Here is a 10300-nt window from a genome sequence, read left to right on the forward strand (position 1 = left end):
AGTCACGCTCCTCTACCACCGTAGACTTACATGGGGGCCGGTCCCGGGGGCTCCGCTCTGCGCAGCGGCTGTGTTATAGTCACGCTCCTCTTCCTGTAGTGTTGGACGTTTCCTCGCCTGGGATGTGATGACGCTCGCGGATGTTGCGTGCTGTATTCTCTTATATCGGTCACTGGACCCTGCGGCCGCGGACCGGACCCTCACATCATACACAGGACGTCACCTCTGCACAATCACATGTTTATTTCCAGCCAATCAGAACCAGCGCTGGTTATCAGCACAACATGGCAGCACAAATGAAAGCACAGAGATACATGTGACCAACGACAGCGGCATCTGCTCCAGTCACTGCCAGAGCTGCACCGGAGGAGACTCAGCAGAATTGTGTCCGCAGCTCTGGAGGGGAGCGGAGGAGACTCAGCAGAATTGTGCCCCCAGCTCTGGAGGGGAGCGGAGGAGACTCAGCAGAATTGTGCCCCCAGCTCTGGAGGGGAGCAGAGGAGACTCAGCAGAATTGTGCCCGCAGCTCTGGAGGGGAGCGGAGGAGACTCAGCAGAATAGTGGCCACAGCTCTGGAGGGGAGCAGAGACTCAGCAGAATTGTGCCCCCAGCTCTGGAGGGGAGCAGAGACTCAGCAGAATTGTGCTCGCAGCTCTGGAGGGGAGCAGAGGAGACTCAGCAGAATTGTGCTCGCAGCTCTGGAGGGGAGCAGAGGAGACTCAGCAGAATAGTGCCCACAGCTCTGGAGGGGAGCAGAGGAGACTCAGCAGAATTGTGCTCGCAGCTCTGGAGGGGAGCAGAGGAGACTCAGCAGAATAGTGCCCACAGCTCTGGAGGGGAGCAGAGGAGACTAGGCAGAATTGTGCCCCCAGCTCTGGAGGGGAGCAGAGGAGACTCAGCAGAATTGTGCTCGCAGCTCTGGAGGGGAGCAGAGGAGACTCAGCAGAATTGTGCTTGCAGCTCTGGAGGGGAGCAGAATTGTGCCCGCAGCTCCAGAGGGGAGCGGAGGAGACTCAGCAGAATTGTGCTTGCAGCTCTGGAGGGGAGCAGAGGAGACTCAGCAGAATTGTGCCCGCAGCTCCAGAGGGGAGCGGAGGAGACTCAGCAGAATTGTGCCCCCAGCTCCGGAGGGGAGCAGAGGAGACTCAGCAGAATTGTGCTCGCAGCTCTGGAGGGGAGCAGAGGAGACTCAGCAGAATTGTGCTCGCAGCTCTGGAGGGGAGCAGAGGAGACTCAGCAGAATTGTGCTCGCAGCTCTGGAGGGGAGCGGAGGAGACTCAGCAGAATTGTGCTTGCAGCTCTGGAGGGGAGCGGAGGAGACTCGGCAGAATTGTGCTTGCAGCTCTGGAGGGGAGCGGAGGAGACTCGGCAGAATTGTGCTCGCAGCTCTGGAGGGGAGCGGAGGAGACTCAGCAGAATTGTGCTCGCAGCTCCGGAGGGTGTAACCCTCGCTCAGTCCCCGGGGTATGTCCACAGTCCCGCAGTATATTCGTGGTCCGCGGGCGGCGGTCCCTCACTCCTCATGGGCCCGGTACACCCGGATGTGGATGGCGGAGTTGTTGCGGTTGCGGGTGCCCGGCTCCCCGTCCTCGCCCCCCTCGGCCTCCATGTCGTCGGTCAGCTCCACGGTGGAGGTGCTGGCGGAGAGGAGCAGGGTCTCGGGCATGAAGAGCTGCAGCTGCAGGGCCAGGTTAATGGCGCGGCCAATGGCCAGGCCCAGCCCGTGCACCCGCAGCTCCCTCTGCCCCCCGCTCTCCAAAAGGCGGCGGCAGCGGCACAGCTGGGCCCGGAAATCAGTCTTTGTGTTCACATAGATGTCATTAGGTCCACGAGGCGGTCGGGGGGCCGGGCGGCGGCGATGAGAGGGGGGGCGCACCTGTGCAGACGGCGGCTCAGACATCACCTGTGGAGGAAGGAAAGGATGAGGAGCGCTGCAGACAATCACACGTTACCCAGAGGCTTCATCGGGGGGTGGCACCGCCGCAAGAACCCCAGTATCAGCCTCTACTCCGCCCACCTGACCGTTACCACACCTGCCCTCCGCCCACCTGACCGTTACCACATCCGCCCTCCGCCCACCTGACCACCACCACCACCACCACACCTGCCCTCCGCGCACCTGACCACCACCACACCTGCCCTCCACCCACCAGACCACCACCTCACCTGCCCTCCACCCACCAGACCACCACCACACCTGCCCTCCACCCACCAGACCACCACCACACCTACCCTCCACCCACCAGACCACCACACCTGCCCTCCACCCACCTACCCTCCACCCACCAGACCACCACACCTACCCTCCACCCACCAGACCACCACCACACCTACCCTCCACCCACCAGACCACCACCACACCTGCCCTCCACCCACCAGACCACCACCACACCTGCCCTCCACCCACCAGACCACCACCACACCTGCCCTCCACCCACCAGACCACCACCACACCTGCCCTCCACCCACCAGACCACCACCACACCTGCCCTCCACCCACCAGACCACCACCACACCTGCCCTCCACCCACCAGACCACCACCACACCTGCCCTCCACCCACCAGACCACCACCACACCTGCCCTCCACCCACCAGACCACCACCACACCTGCCCTCCACCCACCAGACCACCACACCTGCCCTCCACCCACCAGACCACCACCACACCTGCCCTCCACCCACCAGACCACCACCACACCTGCCCTCCACCCACCAGACCACCACCACACCTGCCCTCCACCCACCAGACCACCACACCTGCCCTCCACCCACCAGACCACCACCACACCTGCCCTCCACCCACCAGACCACCACCACACCTGCCCTCCACCCACCAGACCACCACCACACCTGCCCTCCACCCACCAGACCACCACCACACCTGCCCTCCACCCACCAGACCACCACCACACCTGCCCTCCACCCACCAGACCACCACACCTGCCCTCCACCCACCAGACCACCACACCCGCCCTCCACCCACCAGACCACCTGCCCTCCACCCACCAGACCACCTGCCCTCCACCCACCAGACCACCACACCCGCCCTCCACCCACCAGACCTCCACACCCGCCCTCCACCCACCAGACCTCCACACCCGCCCTCCACCCACCTACCCTCCACACCCGCCTGACCACCATACCCGCCCTCCACCCACCTACCCTCCACCCACCTGACCACCACACCCGCCCTCCACCCACCTACCCTCCACCCACCTGACCACCACACCTGCCCTCCACCCACCAGACCACCACACCTGCCCTCCACCCACCAGACCACCACACCTGCCCTCCACCCACCAGACCACCACACCTGCCCTCCACCCACCTACCCTCCACCCACCAGACCACCACACCTGCCCTCCACCCACCTACCCTCCACCCACCAGACCACCACACCTGCCCTCCACCCACCAGACCTGCCCTCCACCCACCTACCCTCCACCCACCTACCCTCCACCCACCTACCCTCCACCCACCTACCCTCCACCCACCAGACCACCACACCTACCCTCCACACCTGCCCTCCACCCACCTACCCTCCACCCACCTGACCACCACACCTGCCCTCCACCCACCTGACCACCACACCTACCCTCCACACCTGCCCTCCACCCACCTGACCACCACACCTGCCCTCCACCCACCAGACCACCACACCCGCCCTCCACCCACCAGACCACCACACCCGCCCTCCACCCACCAGACCACCACACCCGCCCTCCACCCACCAGACCATCACACCCGCCCTCCACCCACCTACCCACCACCCACCAGACCACCACACCCTCCCACCACCCACCAGACCACCACACCCGCCCTCCACCCACCTACCCACCACCCACCTGACCACCACACCTGCCTTCCACACACCTACCCTCCACACCCGCCCTCCACCCACCTGACCACCACACCCACCAGACCACCACACCTGCCCTCCACCCACCTGACCACCACACCCGCCCTCCACCCACCTGACCACCACACCCGCCCTCCACCCACCTAACCGCTATCCCATCCTGATTCTTGCCCCAGGCCTGCCTCTTCTTGCAAGCTCCAGCCCTGTCTATTTCAATGTGTCATCCCCACTGCTGCGCTCTGTGTAGCACCCTGCAATGGATGTCGCCCCCACTGCTGCGCTCTGTGTAGCGCCCTGCGGTGGATGTCGCCCCCACTGCTGCGCTCTGTGTAGGACCCTGCGGTGGATGTCGCCCCCACTGCTGCGCTCTGTGTAGGACCCTGCGGTGGATGTCGCCCCCACTGCTGCACTCTGTGTAGCACCCTGCGGTGCAGATGTCGCCCCCACTGCTGCGCTCTGTGTAGCACCCTGCGGTGGATGTCGCCCCCACTGCTGCGCTCTGTGTAGGACCCTGCGGTGGATGTCGCCCCCACTGCTGCGCTCTGTGTAGGACCCTGCGGTGGATGTCGCCCCCACTGCTGCGCTCTGTGTAGCACCCTGCGGTGGATGTCGCCCCCACTGCTGCGCTCTGTGTAGCACCCTGCGGTGGATGTCGCCCCCACTGCTGCGCTCTGTGTAGCACCCTGCGGTGGATGTCGCCCCCCACTGCTGCGCTCTGTGTAGGACCCTGCGGTGCAGATGTCGCCCCCACTGCTGTGCTCTGTGTAGCACCCTGCGGTGGATGTCGCCCCCACTGCTGCGCTCTGTGTAGGATCCTGCGGTGCAGATGTCGCCCCCACTGCTGCGCTCTGTGTAGGACCCTGCGGTGGATGTCGCCCCCACTGCTGCGCTCTGTGTAGCACCCTGCGGTGGATGTCGCCCCCACTGCTGCGCTCTGTGTAAGACCCTGCGGTGCAGATGTCGCCCCCACTGCTGCGCTCTGTGTAGGACCCTGCGGTGGATGTCGCCCCCACTGCTGCGCTCTGTGTAGGACCCTGCGGTGGATGTCGCCCCCACTGCTGCGCTCTGTGTAGCACCCTGCGGTGGATGTCGCCCCCACTGCTGCGCTCTGTGTAGGACCCTGCGGTGGATGTCGCCCCCACTGCTGCGCTCTGTGTAAGACCCTGCGGTGGATGTCGCCCCCACTGCTGCGCTCTGTGTAGGACCCTGCGGTGGATGTCGCCCCCCACTGCTGCGCTCTGTGTAGCACCCTGCGGTGCAGATGTCGCCCCCACTGCTGCGCTCTGTGTAGGACCCTGCGGTGGATGTCGCCCCCACTGCTGCGCTCTGTGTAGCACCCTGCGGTGGATGTCGCCCCCACTGCTGCGCTCTGTGTAGGACCCTGCGGTGGATGTCGCCCCCCACTGCTGCGCTCTGTGTAGCACCCTGCGGTGGATGTCGCCCCCACTGCTGCGCTCTGTGTAGGATCCTGCGGTGCAGATGTCGCCCCCACTGCTGCGCTCTGTGTAGGACCCTGCGGTGGATGTCGCCCCCACTGCTGCGCTCTGTGTAGCACCCTGCGGTGGATGTCGCCCCCACTGCTGCGCTCTGTGTAGGACCCTGCGGTGGATGTCGCCCCCACTGCTGCGCTCTGTGTAGCACCCTGCGGTGGATGTCGCCCCCACTGCTGCGCTCTGTGTAGGACCCTGCGGTGGATGTCGCCCCCCACTGCTGCGCTCTGTGTAGCACCCTGCGGTGCAGATGTCGCCCCCACTGCTGTGCTCTGTGTAGGACCCTGCGGTGGATGTCGCCCCCACTGCTGCGCTCTGTGTAGCACCCTGCGGTGGATGTCGCCCCCACTGCTGCGCTCTGTGTAGGACCCTGCGGTGGATGTCGCCCCCCACTGCTGCGCTCTGTGTAGCACCCTGCGGTGGATGTCGCCCCCACTGCTGCGCTCTGTGTAGGATCCTGCGGTGCAGATGTCGCCCCCACTGCTGCGCTCTGTGTAGGACCCTGCGGTGGATGTCGCCCCCACTGCTGCGCTCTGTGTAGCACCCTGCGGTGGATGTCGCCCCCACTGCTGCGCTCTGTGTAGGACCCTGCGGTGGATGTCGCCCCCACTGCTGCGCTCTGTGTAGGACCCTGCGGTGCAGATGTCGCCCCCACTGCTGCGCTCTGTGTAGGACCCTGCGGTGGATGTCGCCCCCACTGCTGCGCTCTGTGTAAGACCCTGCGGTGCAGATGTCGCCCCCACTGCTGCGCTCTGTGTAGGACCCTGCGGTGGATGTCGCCCCCACTGCTGCACTCTGTGTAAGACCCTGCGGTGCAGATGTCGCCCCCACTGCTGCACTCTGTGTAAGACCCTGCGGTGCAGATGTCGCCCCCACTGCTGCGCTCTGTGTAGCACCCTGCGGTGCAGATGTCGCCCCCACTGCTGTGCTCTGTGTAGGACCCTGCGGTGGATGTCGCCCCCACTGCTGCGCTCTGTGTAGGACCCTGCGGTGGATGTCGCCCCCACTGCTGCGCTCTGTGTAGGACCCTGCGGTGGATGTCGCCCCCACTGCTGCGCTCTGTGTAGGACCCTGCGGTGGATGTCGCCCCCACTGCTGCGCTCTGTGTAGGATCCTGCGGTGGATGTCGCCCCCCACTGCTGCGCTCTGTATAGGACCCTGCGGTGGATGTCGCCCCCACTGCTGCGCTCTGTGTAGGACCCTGCGGTGCAGATGTCGCCCCCACTGCTGTGCTCTGTGTAGGACCCTGCGGTGGATGTCGCCCCCACTGCTGCGCTCTGTGTAGCACCCTGCGGTGGATGTCGCCCCCACTGCTGCGCTCTGTGTAGGACCCTGCAGATGTCGCCCCCACTGCTGCGCTCTGTGTAGGATCCTGCGGTGGATGTCGCCCCCCACTGCTGCGCTCTGTATAGGACCCTGCGGTGGATGTCGCCCCCACTGCTGCGCTCTGTGTAGCACCCTGCGGTGCAGATATCGCCCCCACTGCTGCGCTCTGTGTAGCACCCTGCGGTGGATGTCGCCCCCACTGCTGCGCTCTGTGTAGGACCCTGCGGTGGATGTCGCCCCCACTGCTGCGCTCTGTGTAGGACCCTGCGGTGGATGTCGCCCCCACTGCTGCGCTCTGTGTAGGACCCTGCGGTGGATGTCGCCCCCACTGCTGCGCTCTGTGTAGGACCCTGCGGTGCAGATGTCGCCCCCACTGCTGCGCTCTGTGTAGCACCCTGCGGTGCAGATGTCGCCCCCACTGCTGCGCTCTGTGTAGGACCCTGCGGTGCAGATGTCGCCCCCCACTGCTGCGCTCTGTGTAGCACCCTGCGGTGCAGATGTCGCCCCCACTGCTGCGCTCTGTGTAGCACCCTGCGGTGGATGTCGCCCCCACTGCTGCGCTCTGTGTAGCACCCTGCGGTGCAGATGTCGCCCCCACTGCTGCGCTCTGTGTAGCACCCTGCGGTGCAGATGTCGCCCCCACTGCTGCGCTCTGTGTAGGACCCTGCGGTGCAGATGTCGCCCCCCACTGCTGCGCTCTGTGTAGCACCCTGCGGTGCAGATGTCGCCCCCACTGCTGCGCTCTGTGTAGCACCCTGCGGTGCAGATGTCGCCCCCACTGCTGCGCTCTGTGTAGGATCCTGCGGTGGATGTCGCCCCCACTGCTGCGCTCTGTGTAGCACCCTGCGGTGGATGTCGCCCCCACTGCTGCGCTCTGTGTAGCACCCTGCGGTGGATGTCGCCCCCACTGCTGCGCTCTGTGTAGCACCCTGCGGTGGATGTCGCCCCCACTGCTGCGCTCTGTGTAGGACCCTGCGGTGGATGTCGCCCCCACTGCTGCGCTCTGTGTAGGACCCTGCGGTGCAGATGTCGCCCCCACTGCTGCGCTCTGTGTAGGACCCTGCGGTGCAGATGTCGCCCCCACTGCTGCGCTCTGTGTAGCACCCTGCGGTGGATGTCGCCCCCACTGCTGCGCTCTGTGTAGCACCCTGCGGTGCAGATGTCGCCCCCACTGCTGCGCTCTGTGTAGGATCCTGCGGTGGATGTCGCCCCCACTGCTGCGCTCTGTGTAGGACCCTGCGGTGGATGTCGCCCCCACTGCTGCGCTCTGTGTAGGACCCTGCGGTGCAGATGTCGCCCCCACTGCTGCGCTCTGTGTAGGACCCTGCGGTGCAGATGTCGCCCCCACTGCTGCGCTCTGTGTAGGACCCTGCGGTGCAGATGTCGCCCCCACTGCTGCGCTCTGTGTAGCACCCTGCGGTGGATGTCGCCCCCACTGCTGCGCTCTGTGTAGCACCCTGCGGTGCAGATGTCGCCCCCACTGCTGCGCTCTGTGTAGGATCCTGCGGTGGATGTCGCCCCCACTGCTGCGCTCTGTGTAGGATCCTGCGGTGGATGTCGCCCCCACTGCTGCGCTCTGTGTAGCACCCTGCGGTGGATGTCGCCCCCACTGCTGCGCTCTGTGTAGCACCCTGCGGTGCAGATGTCGCCCCCACTGCTGCGCTCTGTGTAGGACCCTGCGGTGCAGATGTCGCCCCCCACTGCTGCGCTCTGTGTAGGACCCTGCGGTGCAGATGTCGCCCCCACTGCTGCGCTCTGTGTAGCACCCTGCGGTGCAGATGTCGCCCCCCACTTCTGCGCTCTGTGTAGGACCCTGCGGTGCAGATGTCGCCCCCACTGCTGCGCTCTGTGTAGGACCCTGCGGTGCAGATGTCGCCCCCACTGCTGCGCTCTGTGTAGCACCCTGCGGTGCAGATGTCGCCCCCCACTTCTGCGCTCTGTGTAGGACCCTGCGGTGCAGATGTCGCCCCCACTGCTGCGCTCTGTGTAGCACCCTGCGGTGCAGATGTCGCCCCCCACTTCTGCGCTCTGTGTAGGACTCTGTGTAGGACCCTGTGTACATTGTACAGCGCCATATGGCGGCACACACCCCATACACCCCCATACAGAGCCCACAGAGATGTATGGCGCGCACAGAAGGTGTGACGTCGCAGGAGGCCGCAGCATGATGTCACTAGCCTTTAGCAGCACAGCGCCAGTGCAGACTGCGCCGCTTTCTACACACCCTCCGGTACCGCTGCGGACACGGTGTACGGGAGCCGGCCCGGGACATTTCTCTCACCTCGAAAGATGCCAGCGTAGAATGACGTCACTGGCCACGTGGGGCGCCTAGTTGTATTACGAGTTCTGTGAGGGCGCGGAGAACGCGGGAGAGGACCGTGCACGCGGATGAGCGCTCCCGCGCCGAGGACGAGCAGGTGACGTGCGCGGTCACTAAATAGCGGCGGAAGGAGAGGAGTCACGTGTGAAACCGAGGGGAGCAAAGCAAGGCAGGAATGGCTGACGAAAGCAAGGGGAGGAGCTATAAAAGGGGCGGAGTAGAGGGAGGAGCTAACTAAAAGAGGAGGGGAGCAGAGGGAATAGGTAACGAAAGGAGGGAGGAGCTAAACAAAATATGAAAGGGGAGGAGTGGAGGGAGGAGCTTAAGAAAATATGAAAGGGGAGGAGCTAAAGAAAAGACGATGAAAGAGAGCAAGACGGAGGAGCTAAAGGGAGGAGCTAAAAAAGAGAGAAGAGTAGAGGGAGGAGCTATATAAAAGAGTAGGGGGAGCAGAAGGAAGAGATAACGAAAGGAGGAGGAGCTAAAGAAAGATGGAAGGAAGAAAAGAGGGGGCAGAAGGAGGAGCTAAAGAAAAGATAAAAGGGGAGGAGTGGAGGGAGGAGCTAAAGAAAAGAGAAGGGAGGAGCCAAAGTTGGAGGAGGTAAATAAAGGTGGGAAGATGAGCAGAGGGAGGAGCTAAGGAAAAAAACCATATGAAAGGGGAGGGGTGAAAGAGGCCCAGAGGGAGAGCTAAAGGGAGGAGCTAAAAAAGGAGTAGAGGGAGGAGCTAAAGAAAAGAGAAAGATGAAAGGGGAGCGGTGAAAGAGGGCCAGTGGGAGGAGCTAAAAAGGAGGGAGGAGCTAAAGAGAGGAGGGAGGAGCTGAGGGAGGAGGTAAAATGAGGGAGAAGCTTAATAAAAGAGAAAGATGGAAGGGGAGGACCCAGTGGAAAGGAGGGAGGAGCTGAAAGGGGAGGAGTCAACACAGAGGAGAGGGAAGAGCCAAAGATGAGAAATGGGAGGAGCTAGAGAAAAGAAGAGGGAGGAGCCAAAGATGAGCAAAGGGAGGAGCTAAAGAAAAGAGGCTGGAGGAGTGAAATGAAAAGGAGCAGGGAGGAGCAAAGGAGAGAGGTGGAGCAAAAGAGAGGAGGCGTGTCCTCAGGGTGTATAATGGGGGGATGTAGCATGAGGGGGTGTTACAGCGGAGCGTGTATAATGGGGGAGTGTAGCATGAGGGGGTGTTACAGTGGAGGGTGTATAATGGGGGGGTGTAGCATGAGGGGGTGTTACAGCGGAGCGTGTATAATGGGGGGTGTATAATGGGGGGTGTATAATGGGGGGGTGTATAATGGGGGAGTGTAGCATG

The 10300-nt window shown here is 63.7% G+C and overlaps 1 protein-coding gene across 2 annotated transcripts; it reads right to left on the reverse strand.

The window, feature by feature from the left end:
- Nucleotides 1–226: 226 nt before the first annotated feature.
- Nucleotides 227–9150, reverse strand: POP7 (POP7 ribonuclease P/MRP subunit). 2 transcript variants are annotated; one of them, XM_075346752.1, is made up of 2 exons: nt 8958–9150; nt 227–1903 (listed from the first exon to the last, which is right to left on the reverse strand). In XM_075346752.1, exon 2 carries the CDS (start codon nt 1898–1900, stop codon nt 1514–1516), a length of 387 nt encoding a protein of 128 aa, XP_075202867.1. In that variant the 5' UTR covers nt 1901–1903; nt 8958–9150; the 3' UTR covers nt 227–1513. The 2 variants fall into 2 exon arrangements, with proteins under 2 accessions (XP_075202867.1, XP_075202866.1); XM_075346751.1 differs by having other exon boundaries at nt 8901–8962.
- Nucleotides 9151–10300: the final 1150 nt, after the last annotated feature.

Source organism: Anomaloglossus baeobatrachus, chromosome 4, assembly GCF_048569485.1.
Source record: "Anomaloglossus baeobatrachus isolate aAnoBae1 chromosome 4, aAnoBae1.hap1, whole genome shotgun sequence".
Lineage (NCBI taxonomy): Eukaryota > Metazoa > Chordata > Amphibia > Anura > Aromobatidae > Anomaloglossus > Anomaloglossus baeobatrachus.